The 15932-nt window shown below is 39.5% G+C and overlaps 2 protein-coding genes across 2 annotated transcripts; both read left to right on the top strand.

The window, feature by feature from the left end:
* The first annotated feature begins 386 nt into the window (after nucleotides 1-386).
* Nucleotides 387-4693, top strand: LOC128257004 (mucolipin-3). Its single transcript, XM_052987794.1, is given in 4 exon segments — nucleotides 387-982; nucleotides 985-1046; nucleotides 1751-2601; nucleotides 3165-4693. Coding segments are annotated over 4 exon segments (1983 nt in total). The 5' UTR covers nucleotides 387-651; the 3' UTR covers nucleotides 3904-4693.
* A 2263-nt stretch (nucleotides 4694-6956) lies between these two features.
* LOC128257005 (chitin deacetylase 1) lies at nucleotides 6957-15202 on the top strand. The gene is made up of 4 exons (XM_052987795.1): nucleotides 6957-7528; nucleotides 8636-8814; nucleotides 9447-9696; nucleotides 14023-15202. The coding sequence occupies exons 1-4, from the start codon at nucleotides 7474-7476 to the stop codon at nucleotides 15168-15170; spliced, it is 1632 nt and encodes a 543-aa protein (XP_052843755.1). The 5' UTR covers nucleotides 6957-7473; the 3' UTR covers nucleotides 15171-15202.
* The last annotated feature ends 730 nt before the right edge of the window (nucleotides 15203-15932 follow it).

Genomic DNA, 15932 nt, shown 5'->3' with positions numbered 1-15932 from the left:
TTTGAGTCACCACTATGGACACCCGCTAATTATTTGGCGTTGCCATATTTCTACAATTGCTTTCAAATGTTAAAATTAATAAAACATTAAGAGCGGTTGGACGGCCTATACCGTTTTGTCTATCGAAAAAATATAGAAAGTAAAGAAACGAAGCGACAGATCTAGCATTCCTGCAGGCGGGCAACCCCGCCAATTTTTTCTTATAAAACCTTGCTTTTCGTATCATAGACTTAATTTAAAAAACAAGACCCGAGAAAATTTCATCGTTTTTAAGTTATTAATTAATGTCACAAAAAGTAGTCATTTGCCCCACAGTGCACTGTTGCCACCCGCTAATTAATGGCGTTGCCATATTTCTATAATTGCTGATAGTATCGCCTAAACACAGATTGGTTCACCTCTAAGTTGATGGTTGAAAACAAAGCAATTTTCCTGTTTTTTTTTTGGCAGTATTTAATTTAATTTCGCTGGCAAGAGTCGCGCCTTAATTGCCAAATACATATATTCGCCAACCCCCCCAGTCCCCCGATTGCTTGTTGCGCCTGTGCCGGTTCTTTCCTTTGCATGTCGAGTGGGCGGGCAAAGGAAAGCTAGCGCAGTGAACAACAACGCAGGTGATTCGACCTCGCGACGAAGCAGGAGCACATCGAGATGCAGAGCTACGGCCCCGGAGGAGCAGCCGCTGCTCCGGCCGTGAAACGCCGTACGGATAGCTACGAGGCTGCCCAGCAGCAACAACGCACCCCGCCAGAGGATAGCGACGAGGAGTATGTGAACACCAGGATCCTGCGACGCCAGGTGCAGCTCCAGTCCACTCCCGTGGCGCCTGTAGTGCCCATGCCCATTACCATACCCCCCGCAACCATGTCCAGTGCGGGCAGTGCCCCAGCATCCGTGGAGGGGCGAGAGGAGCAACCGGAGTTCCCCGGATCCTCGGCAGCATCCTATCAGGAGGAGCGAATGCGCAGGAAGCTGCAGTTCTTCTTATGAATCCCATCGAGAAGTGGCAGGCCAAGCGAAAGTTTCCCTACAAGTTTGTCGTGCAGGTAATACCACTTCCGGTCGTCCATTTCCATTTCGATTTCGATTCACATCTGATTAAACAGCCGATTTAATTAAGGTAGTCTCGTGATGCGCGGGAATTGGGATTGAGGGGCAGATCTGGGATGACACATCCGAAGCACTTATGTGGGCGACTTGCTCAATTTACAAAGGCCTTATTGTTTGCTTAGTTTTTGAGCATGTAAAGTGGGCAAAGTCAACACATTCTTGATTATTTTGCTTGCATTGTTAAGCCCCTCCGTTCTTATCGATATGCCTTATCTATAAGGTCCAACTATAGTTAGAACAATACGTAATAAACCCGTGGAAATTTAACGTTTTTATGGCCAGACACTTCGTGTAGGCGCACTCGTACGAATTTTACAAGTTATTTAATAAATGTTTGATTCTAGGGGGATTTTTTGAGGGCTAGGTTTTTATGGGGATTTTTAAGAATGATTAATAGAACACAACTAGCCATGATTGGTCTAAAACGAAATCAGATTTCGTCGCTGCAGATAGCCAATAAATATAAACTGACGCATGCCCTAGCATAATTCGGCATTTATTTATAGATAAGCTTTTCTAGATCACAGCCCAACTACCTCCTATATGAGTTTATGACGCTTGAGAACGCTACAATTTGTACTATTTATTATAAGTTAATATGTAAAATTAGTTAACAACTTTCACCACGCAACTCTTACAGATTGTCAAGATCTTTCTGGTGACGATGCAACTGTGCCTTTTTGCCCACTCGCGGTATAACCACATCAACTACACGGGTGATAACCGATTTGCCTTCTCGCATCTCTTCCTGCGCGGCTGGGACTCCTCCCGGGAAGTGGAGAGCTATCCGCCGGCGGTGGGTCCTTTTGCCCTGTATTTAAAATCGGAGTTTTTCGACACCGTTCAGTATGCCGTCGATGGCTATGCCAATGTAAGCCGATCGATTGGACCCTATGACTACCCCACCCACAACAATACGATGCCGCCGCTGAAGCTGTGCCTGCAGAACTACCGCGAGGGCACCATATTCGGCTTCAATGAGTCGTACATCTTCGATCCACATATTGATGAGGTGTGCCAGATGCTGCCGCCGAATGTGACCACCATTGGGGTGGAGGATTATCTCCGGCAGCGCAATGTGCAGGTCAATTTCGCCTCCCTCGTCTCCGCCCAGTTGACGTTCAAGATTAAGACGGTGAACTTCAAGGCTAACGGTGGCCCTTTATCGGCGCCCGATTGTTTTCGCTTCGACATTTCCATATTGTTCAACAATCGCGATCATGACGGCCAGATGCTGCTCTCGCTGGATGCGGAGTCGACGCGACTGAAGTGCCACGGAGCCACGGACTTTATATCGGAGGCGAATTTCGATTCCATGCTGCGTAGCATACTCAACATATTCGTCCTGCTGACCTGCGCCCTGTCGTTTGCCCTCTGCACGAGGGCATTGTGGAGGGCCTATCTGCTGAGATGCACAACAGTCAACTTCTTCCGGTCGCACTTTGGCAAGGAGCTGAGCTTCGATGGGCGGCTGGAGTTTGTTAACTTCTGGTGAGTCTTTAAAACAAAGGGATTACGCCAATACCTTGCGTTATCTACACATTTTTCGTTACTTGAAATGTTTAAGCGTGACAAATATTGGAATTAAAAAATAATTGTCTTCACTGGCAAAAAAAACGTAAACCAAAATATTTTGTAATCACTTTTAATATTTTTCACTTTGATTTTATATTTTAAATATGAAAATATTAACATTTTTTAACTATTTTGGAATTGATTTACATTCTGAAAGAATATCTTAAATTAAAAAAATATTTAACTTAAATAAAATGCATTTAAATCAAATAGGTACTAATTCAAATCTATTACTTCCCACAATAAATAAAATATGTTAATATTAAAACTTAGTTGCATTGTATTTCATATTGAGATTTAATATTAAGTTTAAATATTAAATACAACATTTTAATTCAACAGTCAGATATTTTAATTTACTATTCCATTTTTTGTAAGCAAAGGCAAAGCATAGAAACGTAATGAGTTAGCAAGGTTGGGTGGTAAAATCCTTTAAACTAGCTACCAAAAACTAATCTATAACATGATTGTTTTCACAGGTACATCATGATCATTTTCAACGACGTCCTTTTGATCATTGGATCAGCTCTGAAAGAGCAAATCGAGGGAAGGTACATGGTGGTGGACCAATGGGACACCTGCTCGCTGTTTTTGGGCATTGGTAACCTGCTCGTTTGGTTCGGAGTGCTGCGCTATCTGGGCTTCTTCAAGACCTACAACGTTGTGATACTGACACTGAAGAAGGCGGCACCAAAGATTCTGCGTTTCCTTATCGCCGCCTTGCTGATCTATGCGGGATTTGTTTTCTGCGGCTGGCTGATTCTGGGGCCCTACCACATGAAGTTCCGTTCGCTGGCCACCACGTCGGAGTGTTTGTTTGCGCTGATCAACGGCGATGATATGTTCGCCACCTTTGCCACGCTTTCGAGCAAGGCCACCTGGCTGTGGTGGTTCTGCCAGATCTACTTGTACTCGTTTATATCTCTGTACATCTATGTGGTCCTGTCGCTGTTCATTGCCGTCATCATGGATGCCTACGATACGATAAAGGCGTACTACAAGGATGGCTTCCCCACCACCGATCTCAAGGCATTTGTCGGCACGCGAACGGCCGAGGACATAAGTTCCGGCGTCTTCATGAACGATCTGGATGACTTCGACCAGACGAGCTTCGTGGATGTGGTGCGGGACATTTGCTGCTGCGGTCGCTGCCGACGTGCGCAAGATCCCGTGCAGGCCAACAGCGGCTACACCAGCCTCTCGAGTATTATGAAGTAACTGCGGTGCGCCATACCCAGTCGCAGGGCTTCATTTTGTTTTGTTTTGTCTTGTCAGCTTTATGTGTGTAGTCAGTCAGTCGAACTTGTTGTTAGCTTTTCGTATTAGTTTGTTAGTTTGCCAAAGCACTTGAACCGGGAAAAGAGAAACCATAACGTACGTACCTTTGAGAAATTCCAAAAGCAGCTGCTCTGATCACAAACATTAGGCATGTTCCGATTTTCACTTTCGCAGGCTTTGCATTCAATTTGATTTGCATAAACATAATACTTGACTTAAATATACATCTCCTTAATCCAAATAATTCAAACAAATTATAGACCAACAAGATCAAAACTTAACAATTAAAATAAAAGAAATATTTTTGTGAAAGTGAAAACCGAATATGAGAATGTGAAAATGCACTACCAGGCAATGCTGTGCTTTGCGAAACCACAAAGCCGCTAAATTGCTTTTGTAACGAAAGATATTAGGTGTGTGATATAAGGCGGAACCAGAACCAGAGAACAATAGAAATTACAATAAAGGGAAACTATTTTTGCCAGGTATATCGACATGGGTTTGATCAAGATCTTCCATGAGAACCAAATGCATCCGAAACGAGTCTAAAAGATTTTAGGTTTGGTTTCGGTTGGCAAGGTGGGAAAAAGTTAGATTTTTGTCGACTCGTGTTATTTATACAGAACCCTTATTTAAGAATACATTAGGTAAATTTATTTTATGTGTACAATGAAAACTTTGTATTTATAACCAAAAATTATAAAACCAATAAACTGTTTACAGAACTCAATTTGAGAATTTATTTTTGCAATATGATTCTGAAATATTGGGATTGGAAAATTATACACAAAGAGAAAAACACTTACCTCTACAATAATGAATCTGAAATCATCAAATTTCAAATGGCGACAAAAATGCATTTTCACTTTATAAAATTAAATTTATTTATTATATTTATTAAGATGAATTAAGTTGTGGATACGCGACATGTCGAACGTGATACAATTTATTTTGTTTCTTCACAATCTAGCGTGTCTGTATTTAAACATTTTGGGGGAAACTTTTATAAAAGTTTTCTTTTTATTGTATAAGAGGTAATAAACAAGACAAATTGGTATGGATCGTTGGTTTTGATCATATAAATATATAGAAACAATTACGCTTACTAAGCAAATCTTCGTTTATTTTAAAGATGACTGCAAATGGTTTTTAACTACAATCTTTTAACAAGATACGCTACATTTCATCAAATTCAATTAAAATAAAGACTATTTGCTCAATTAGTTAGTCGATTGGTAGAAACACTTTTCGGATATTATTAAAACCGCAGGTTTCTTGTTATATTACTAACCATTTACCATTTACTTTAAGGATTGCATTGCAATTGTAGAAAAGGCAACGAAATAAGAAGTAATAAAAAGGGAAAGGAGTTTGTGGTTCCCCAATAATTGCAAATTTATTAATTTACCCGATCGTTAATTTTTGCGGTTTTAAGCATGAATTTCATTGAATATTTTGCAAGAATTCGCTGAAAGCGAGATGATCACATTTTAATGAAATGGAAAACTGGTTCTCCAATTGACGTAAATTCCATCAGGCAGATGTTATGCGTACGCGTATGCGAATGCGAATGCGTACCCGTTGAGGCGGAAACCGTTCAAGCCAAAGACTTATTTTACTTAATCTTAATTGGAAATTCAAGACGATTCGAAGCAGCAGTCAGCCTTACTCCTCTATGCAAATGTCAAGAGTGGCTAAAATAGACAATGACAATTCAGAAAGGTCTCTCGTCGAACGGCAAAACACTTTGGCACACTTTAAAGTTGAAGCCACCAGCCAAAAAAAAAAAATGAAAAAAAATTAAAAGAAAAAAAAAATGGCAGACAAAAAAACTTAAGTTGGTGGCAGTTCGTCACGCCTTTAGACGCCTCTCTGTCAGTTAGCAGTCGTCGCGCCACGACGTATCACTCTGTGGGCCATAAATGGCTTTAATTTGGCTTTAAAATGATCAAGGTCGCTGCGGGTAAAAAAAAATAACAGCTTTTAAATTGGAACGACCAGACGACGGCGAGGAACTACTTAGCCATCAAAATAAAATACAATTCGAAAGATGTATCTTTCTTTTCAGGCTTTTTCTCTCAGCAAAGCGAATTTGGCAGACTCTTATTAAATAATTTGAAAATAAAATATTTAATTTTTTAGCAAGTTTGTAAATAAACTGCAAGACTATGATGGACTTAATTTGTTAGTAATTAAAATTAATAACATAATCTAGATTTAAGCCCTGTAAAATGGTATTAAGAAGACCACTTCATTTGTTAACAGTTATAAAATTTAAATAAATATAAATTTTTAAAGCACGTATTTGGTTTAGAATAATCTCTTTTTGTTTCCCAATGGTAATACGGTTTTGGCTTGATCGTGATCCTTATCCAGAAAATAAATTACCGAATTAAAGCTATATACATATTTTGGACTCTTAAAGGCATACTTTCTAATTATTCATCAAAGTAAATTTTAACATCACTCATACGCACTGTGCACCAAGTTCACCCAAAAATTAAATCACTCGAAACATCGTAGGATAGCCAAATAAAAAGCTAACTCATAAATACGTAAATCCGTATACGTAGGATGATTAAAAATGCATTTTGTTTTTATTTTTTTTTGCGATTGTGTGGGCACTCCCATGCGAAGTGTTTCGCCTGACACACATCCAACACTCCATCGGCAAATGGAGAGGGTTAGTCAAGAGACCTCGCAGACGTTCTGGAATCTGATGGTGGCACCACCATACATACTACATATGGCCAAAAGTGCCATTTGCATAATGGCTGCTGTTGGTGGCTTCAGTAAAAGAAAAAAATATATAAGCAAACCGGGGAGGGCGCTCCAAACTCCGAAACACTTGCAATCCACAACGGCGGCTTCACTTCTCACCTCGCCAAATGTGCGAGTCGTAAGCCGCCAGCCGCCATCCGCCACCATTTTGCATATAAAAGAGTGATCGCGTACGTGCCGCACTTCTCTCTTCTTTTTGGACCACGATCCGGTCACGATCGGGCCAAGACTTGTGCAACCAACAACCAACAACCAACAACCAACGAGCAACAAAAAAACAAAAAAATCAAAAAAAGCCGGGCTTGCCAGTTGATCAGTGATCAGTGATCGATCAGCTCTTGTGGAGCTTTTTTGTGGATCCCATTCGGGATTGCCCCTCGAAAACCGATCGACGATCGCCGAACGCGGTGCTGGGAAAGCTTCCCAAAACTCACCACAGATCTCACCGTGTAATAAAAGAAGCAATTTTGACTTCGTCTGGGGCTTTGGTGTCAGAGAGGGGTTCGAGAAATTGTGCGCGGCATCGTAGCAAACAGTGTAAATGGAGCTTTGATAGCGATCGGAAGGACAAAACTTGCTCTCCGCCGACCAAAACTCCAAACAAGTGTTTTTTTTCCCCCAAATCAGTGTGTTAACCAAAAAAAAAAAAATATTTAACCAAAACTATAGGAAAAAACTGTGTGCAGCAAAAACGGACAAATACTGATCGAATTGCAAGTCCAACTCAAGATGGCAAAACTATTTGTGGTTTTTGCCGTTTTGGCTTTGGCGGCCTTTAACGAAGGTAAGGTCTCACCACCAATCAAAAACATATATGTATATTTTATGCCTCTCAGCGTAGTCATAAGTTTTAATTATTGAACTGCAATTTGCATTTTGGCTGGCGGAAGTTGTCAAGACATCAATTAAAAACTGCTCGAACGTTACGGCCTTCAGAAGAGCAAAAAAAACAAAAATAAAAAATAATTAACCAGACAGCAAAAAAACAAAGAGGAAAATCAAAATGAAATTGAAAAGCCGTTTTCAAGATGTGAATGTGTTAACCTTGATTAACCGAAAAAAACCAGTAAAAAGAAGAGGAAAAAAAAAAGGACTAGTTTGGAAAACAACTTTCATTTGCTTAAGGGAGAAGTACCTAAATGTAAGCCTTGAGCCGCAGCGTAACAATGCAGTTATCTGAGCTCCTCCACTCGTTTCGATTTGAATCGACTTGACTTTGACAGGCCATCGATCATGATTAAAGTCGCAGCATAAGCACTACCTTGTTGCTGTCCGTCACTTAACGGTTATGCAAATGCGGCAACACCCTCGACATCTCGGTTTCGAATTTGAATTCGAATTCAATTCATACGACTGTTGCCAAGTCGCAAGATGCAAAATGTCAAAGTTATAAGCGCAGGCGCAACGAGTTTCGGAATGCTTTCTGTATTTAGGTATTTCTATATTTCGGTATTTCTGTATTTTGTACACAGACATTTATTTCTGTTTCTGGGCTCTCGGTTCTCTCGGTGACATCGTATTTCATAATGCCAAACGTGTTTTTTTTTTTTTTCGGCCAACACACCACATTATACCAGGCAAGCAAGTAAGCTAGCTAGCTAGCAACCAGCCCGACCGCATGCCATGTCTATAAGCTCGAATGGGAGCCGAATCCAGCCCAGCCGTATCTGTGTTTTGGTAACAGGAAGTGCCAGGCCATGGCGACATGGTGCACCCAACCCCCAACCCCCAAGCCCCAAAACTCCAATACTCCAATAACTCCAATACTCCAATAACTCCAAAACCCAACCCACATTCGCCGTGGAAATTCTTCCGGTTTTGCAACTGCAAATGCAACTATTTCGCTACAGCCATTTCCTCTTTTTATTTTTCTGGTTCATTCAACAAACAGCCACGGCCAATGAGAGCGATCCGCTGCTGAGATTCAGGCGACAGGCCACCACCGAGGAGACCAAGAAGGAGGAGTCCTTCGAGAAGGAGCTCTGCAAGGACAAGGACGCCGGCGAGTGGTTCCGCCTGGTGGCCGGCGAAGGTGACAACTGTCGCGACGTCATCCAGTGTACCTCATCGGTGAGTTTACCTTGCCAAAATACTTATAAATTTTTAAAATATAGGTGCATTTAAAATTTATCAGAAATCAAGTGTTAACTGTTTAGTGCATATAAGCATAGCACATTAGAATTTTAGTTTAAAAAACGAAAATATATATTTTATTTACTGCTTTCCTCTCAAATCTATAAAACTACAATCTTTTACTAAATCTTAAACAACGGAATGTATCATAAAATCAAATTCTTTCAAGTTTACTTTAATACTTCAATTTTATAAATTGTTAGAAAAGCGAAAACCGATTTGGCTAAATTTTATCCAAATTAATAAATAATTGTATCATTAATGATAAAACTATTAAGTGTATAAATATAAATGGTAATGCATACCTCTTGTTTTAAACGAATTTGGTTTTTATTTCCAAAATTAAATGATTAATAATAAAACAAATTTGGTACACTGAGCAGGAATATAAATGTTGTCTGAACTAATAAAAATTGGGTTAATATTAATTTAAATAATAATGATACACTTGGTAGGCACAAGAATTATAGAAGAATTATTATATATAACTTTAACCAATTAAGGAATTGCATTTTTTCCAACCCAGATTTGTAATATAAATGTTTGTTTTTTTTTCAATTTGGTTATAGGGCCTGCAAGCCATTCGTTGCCCTGCTGGTCTGTACTTCGATATTGAGAAGCAGACCTGCGATTGGAAGGAGTCGGTGAAGAACTGCAAGTCCAAGAACAAGGAGCGTCGTGTGAAGCCCCTGCTCCACACGGATGAGCCCCTGTGCCAGGACGGATTCCTCGCCTGCGGCGATGGAAACTGCATTGAGCGAGGTCTCTTCTGCAACGGCGAGAAGGATTGCTCAGATGGATCCGATGAGAACACCTGTGGTAAGTTTCTCTAAAAATAATATTATCATTGGTACTAGGCATTTAAAAAACGAACTAATTTAAATGCTAGATTTATTAATTTTTTTCTAAAGTAATTTAGAAAGTTGTTTAATTATCAGTACAATTAAAGTGACTTGATTATGCCCAATTAAAAAAGATTTTACACTAGTGCATATGTTACATATATATTAGAAGGAATATAACTAACGATTATTTTTCTCAAACAATTTATAAACAAATAAAAAAACAATGTTGCCATTTTTTTTTTTTAATTAAATCTTAAAGGGTTTAGTTGTCATAAAATATAAAAAAAAAGTGATAAATTATGCTTGATCTATGTGCAACTGCATCGTGACAAATCATTTTGTATTAAGATTAATAAAACCGTCAAGGAACAATAAAAATGGAGTAACCACAAATAATTGATCAAAAATAGCTGATAATACACAACGATCGCTCGTTCAAATATTTTGAAGCACTTTTTCATTTAAATTTGACATTTGACAATAATAATTCACTGTGATTCAGCATAAATTGTGGGGGACGGCAATAGAAGTAAGCCGCGCTGCCAAATGTTGTTTATAGGATTGGCTTTCCTCTTAAAGGCCCGAGGCTGAGTGTTATTACACCATCGACTCAGATAATATAAGCCTTCAAGGGGCTTATGGTATTTACTCACAGAAAAAGGTATTACTTATTCAGATCAAATGGACAGCATTGTAAACTCATAAATATTGATTTTATAGAGGCAAATCCAAAGTGATTATAAATTCTTTGTTTTTATGGACTTATCCAAATACCAAGTCGTTTTATCTTTGGCCCGGCGCCAAGACAAATTTCTTTCAGTTGTTACCCAGTCGCACCTTAAAACCGGTTGGCGGCATTTAAAACATTACCTCAGCGGAGGAGTGATACTTAAAACTCCACTCTCGAAAACTCTGACAACGGCACACAAGTGTCTGCATTTTTGTGTGTTTGCAAGAGGTTTTGGGGATTCCAATGACGCCTACATGCAATGGATATGTTGCACAGATCCCACGAACCGGTTTCGTAAAGCCCTTAGCTCTTAACTCAAGTCAACTCCACTTCACAGTGTTCTCTAATGTAAAACCGACTTTTGGATGGAAATGTCAAGTGTGAAATGAAAACAAAATGTCAGACACCGTTGGTTGCCAGCTCCACGGGCAGTAGCGCACAAAGCCAAAGAAAAAGTATTAAACCATTAATTAACAACATCGTAATAGCGCTAACCTTGGACTTAATAGAAATCAAATCGAAGCAAAACAAAATGCCTCTCCATAGGTGGTTCGATTCATGTGTAAATTAGCCTTACATAAGCGGCTTAAACCAACGAAAAAAAAAAGAAACATTTGTTGTATTTGCTCTGCGTATTTTTAGCAATTGCAAAAAGCCGCAAAGCAAAGGAAAAATAAACACAGTCATGAATACAAAATAATAATAATAATGGCAACAAAAGATCGAAACAGCAGCCCGCGTAAAAACTGCAACTAATTTATAATAATACCAATAGCAAACTCAGACAGTTAGTACTACTACAAATAATTGTGCTCATAACTCTTCGTACATGAACAACATTTCTCAAGAGGCTAACCTACCATATACAAATACTGACTTAACGAGCTAATTAAATGCCAAACAAATCAAGCCATTAGACCTCTTCTATAGCCTCGCTGCTGTTCAGATATCCCAAATGCGATTGCAAATCGCACTGCATACAGCTATATATATTTATAAAATGCGAAAATTTGCACTTCTGCCGGCAGCTTTTGAAATGCTTAGCCGAGCATAAAGCCATACCCGTGATCGTAAACGTAAACTTAAACGTAAACAATTGAATAACTCCAGTCCAAGTTTAGCCCAACTTGCCTTTGGGCCCGAAATGAGGAAGCCCACGTCTCCGGGAGCCAAAATAAATGGCAGGCGATTAAAAGACCGATTAAATGGTCATACACCGTAGTTTTCGAGTTTGCCAGCGACAATGTAACGAGAAAAGTGCAACAAAATAGTTGCTAAATAGTGCAGCAGGTAGATGGATTTTTCTTAAGAAATAGTTGTAAAAGAGTCATAAGGCTATCGAAATTTGGTTGCGAAAGAATAACAACTTTATATCATTAATTATATTGGGTTTTTAATTGGCCCTACCTTAAGGATTTAATATAATTTTTACAACCATTAATACAAATTTTAATTACAAAAAACATTAAATCTAAATTAAATGCTATATCAAATGAAATACCAAATTTAATTTAATTTAAAATATATGTTTCCACAAAACATTTAACCCAAAAGGCAACAATTTCAACACTGTGTCAAGTTTATTATGTTTAACATTAAATTATTCATAAAATTGTATCCAAAAGCTAAAGTTTAACAAAATATGTATTTTATAATGGCAACCTCAAGCTAACAAAAACCTTTAACAGTAAAGGTTTTTTGCTATTTCAAAAATTTGTATGGCTTTTGAAAAGTTAAAACTCAGGTTAGTCTAAAAAACGAATGATGACTTATATATGGCAAAATACATTTTGTTTATGGCAACTTATGCAAAATCACAACGATAAATTAGTATCAACTTAAAGCGGAATTAAGGAGACTTCCAAGAATTCAATCAAAACTTCTGATTAATGAATTTCAGCGAATCTCACTTAACCTCATTGATTCTCAGAATTGCGCCAAAACAAAGTTCCCCACAGTAATTGGTTGATCATCTTCAGTTGGCCTGACTTCATCCAATGATTATAATCCATCTCCATCTTTGCAACATCCTCCTCAGTAATAATGAGCCAGCTTACATACAATCTCTGCAAAAAAAAAAAAAACAAATAAAAGAAATAAAGGCAGAGCCCTAAAAAAGTCAATAATGCCAGGGAATCTGGTAAGCAATGAATACCGAATGCTCAATACCGAATGCTGAACCGGTCCGCGATGACATAACATTCGACTTTAACGACAGATTATTGGCAAATGTGAAAAAATGACAGAGGGGGGAAAGAAAGCGGAGGCAACTTGCAAAAAGGTCAACAAAAAGAGACAAAGCCGGCAAAACAAAAAAAAAAAGAGAAGAAAAAAAAAGATTGAAAAACTTGATGGACAAAATACTTTGGCCTTTGCATGCCACACGATGTCTGGCATTTCACTTTGGCCAAAACCAAATGCCAAATGAGACAGCAGCACAAATAATTTCAGCGAATAACTTTCGCAATTGATCACATTTAACGAGGCGGCAAGTGCAAGGCTTACCAATTGACTTGGCTTAAAGCAAATAGCCATCATTTGCATTTGGCCGATAAACAAATGGCCAACATGTGGGTGGCTATAGATTGTTTTTTGGGCGGAAAAAGGGTATGGCTAATAAGTGAACGCTGCCTGCATTTCAAAGCAGCCACGCTTGATTAACAACACTTGAAAATTGCTCAAAACAAAAACCAAGAAAAATTCAATATAATAATGAAATAAACATAGGTATATATATATATATATATAAACAAAAAACTGACTTGAGGATTGTGTGTAGACATTTTCCATTCACTTTGCGTTTCGGTTTTCCCACCTCTCTTGATTGCTTTTCCAGACCGCGTCGGTTCATTGAACTAACCCCTTCGCCTTCCCCTCCCACTGCACAGTTAGCTAATTGCTTAAATATTTATGTGAAAAGTTTACTGAACTTTTGCCGGCTAGGTGAACGCAGGCAGAATACAAATTGTCAATAACAAATGATGCCAAAGAAAAGTACGGTCAGTGTGATCGCTTTTGTTTAATTGACTCCAAGAGAAAATTGGGAAAATAAAATAAATATAAATTGTGAATACGTTAAATGGTTTAGTGGAAGTTGGTAAAATTCTAAGAAATTTCAGGCTGTATAGGATTGTTAGAAAAAAGAAACAGATTTCCATTGGTTATGCTAGAAAAATGTAAGAGCTTATATATAATATAATACATAATACCCTCTGAAAGGGTTTAAATTCTGTGCCCTTTCTCTAGAAAACCTATATCTAAAATACCACATATTCTGTTAGGATCAATAAAAGCAATAGTGTTTTTAAAATATTAATAGAGTCTCCTCAAGCCTTTTTTTTTGCGATTCTCTTTAAAATTAGTTATCATTTAGATTTGTTCTGGAATTATTTTATATAGAAAACCTTCCTTTGCCTTAAGTCTAGGATCAATGAAATCATTAAGTATTAAATTTAGGGACAAAACCCAAACCATATATATATCAGTATGGTTCTTAAAGACTAATCCTAGTCCTAATCGAAAATTTCTTAATCTAAAAACATATTTTTTGTCTCATCTTTACCCCCACAGATATCGATAATGATCCCAATCGTGCTCCACCCTGCGATCCCGCCGTGTGCGTGCTGCCCGATTGCTTCTGCTCGGAGGATGGCACCTCGATTCCTGGCGATCTGCCCGCCAAGGATGTGCCCATGATGATCACCATCACCTTCGACGATGCCATCAACAACAACAACATCGAGCTGTACAAGGAGATGTTCAAGAACCGCAAGAATCCCAATGGCTGCGACATCAAGGCCACCTACTTTGTGTCCCACAAGTACACCAACTATTCGGCCGTGCAGGAAACTGCCCGGAAGGGGCACGAAATTGCCGTGCACTCGATTACGCACAACGATGAGGAGCGATTCTGGTCGAATGCCACCGTGGATGACTGGGCCAAGGAGATGGCCGGCATGAGGATTATCACGGAGAAGTTTGCCAACATTACGGACAATTCGGTGGTGGGCGTGCGAGCTCCTTACTTGCGAGTGGGTGGCAACAATCAGTTCACCATGATGGAGGAGCAGGCCTTCCTGTACGACTCCACCATCACGGCTCCCCTCTCGAATCCGCCACTCTGGCCCTATACCATGTACTTCCGGATGCCCCATCGCTGCCATGGCAATCTGCAGAGCTGCCCAACCAGATCGCATGCCGTTTGGGAGATGGTCATGAACGAGCTGGATCGTCGCGAGGATCCCGCCAATGATGAGTATCTGCCCGGATGCGCCATGGTGGACTCGTGCTCGAACATCCTGACCGGCGATCAGTTCTACAACTTTCTGAACCACAACTTCGATCGCCATTACGACCAGAACCGTGCTCCATTGGGCCTGTACTTCCATGCCGCCTGGCTGAAGAACAATCCCGAGTTCCTCGACGCCTTCCTCTACTGGATCGACGAGATTCTGGCCAACCACAATGACGTGTACTTCGTGACCATGACCCAGGTGATCCAGTGGATGCAGAACCCACGCACCATCAGCGAAGTGAAGAACTTCGAGCCCTGGAGGGAGAAGTGCGTGGTGGAGGGCAAGCCCGCCTGCTGGGTGCCCAACACCTGCAAGCTGACCTCCAAGGAGGTGCCCGGGGAGACCATCAACCTGCAGACCTGCGTCCGATGCCCCAACAACTACCCATGGGTCAGCGATCCCACTGGCGATGGTTTCTTCTAAGTCAGCGGTCTTAGTCTTACCCAAAACAAAACCCAATTCCAAACCCACAACTCACACCAAACCCTAAACACACACACACACACACACACTCTCTTACACTCGATCGATCGATTATCGATTATCGATTATCGACTATCGACTATCGACTATTGACTATCGACTATTTGAATTTCCTGCAAGACTTTTACGAGTGTACTCTTTTTATTAAACGACTGACTTCGAGGCAAGTCTTTGCTGTGTTACGGTTACGTTAAATCAACATGAAAATTCGACTTGAAAAACCCACAAAAAGATATTTCTAAAACTGCAAGCCACCACCAACATCCGAACTTGTGTTTACGTTTACACTCTTTTTTGTAGTTTTACGTTAATTTGTATGTGTATATTTAAATAATAAAAACAAAAAAATGACGAAAAATAAAAACGAAAAAACCACAAAAAATCAAGAAAACAAATCGCAAATCGCCGCTTCTTTTGCGTTCCCGCACATCACCATCTAGTTGGCAACAGAGAAATATGATTTCCAAGAAGCCCAAAACTGAAAGAGACACAGAGTCTAATTTGTATGCCATCTACCCACTGACTTACTAACCAGTTTTCGGAATTATCCGACACAAATTTGAATAACAATAACGCGTTTTTGGTGTTTCAGTTTCGATTTCAGTTGAAGTGCCCATGTGCATTTCATATGTAAATTTGGACTATGCCGAGACAGGTTTTACTACATACATATATGCGGTCGCTATTCGGACACCTAACACC

Source organism: Drosophila gunungcola (assembly GCF_025200985.1).
Source record: "Drosophila gunungcola strain Sukarami chromosome 3L unlocalized genomic scaffold, Dgunungcola_SK_2 000002F, whole genome shotgun sequence".
Classification (NCBI taxonomy): Eukaryota; Metazoa; Arthropoda; class Insecta; order Diptera; family Drosophilidae; genus Drosophila; species Drosophila gunungcola.
The sequence above is the reverse complement of the archived record's forward strand: the minus strand, read 5'-3'. Positions and strand labels throughout refer to the sequence as shown.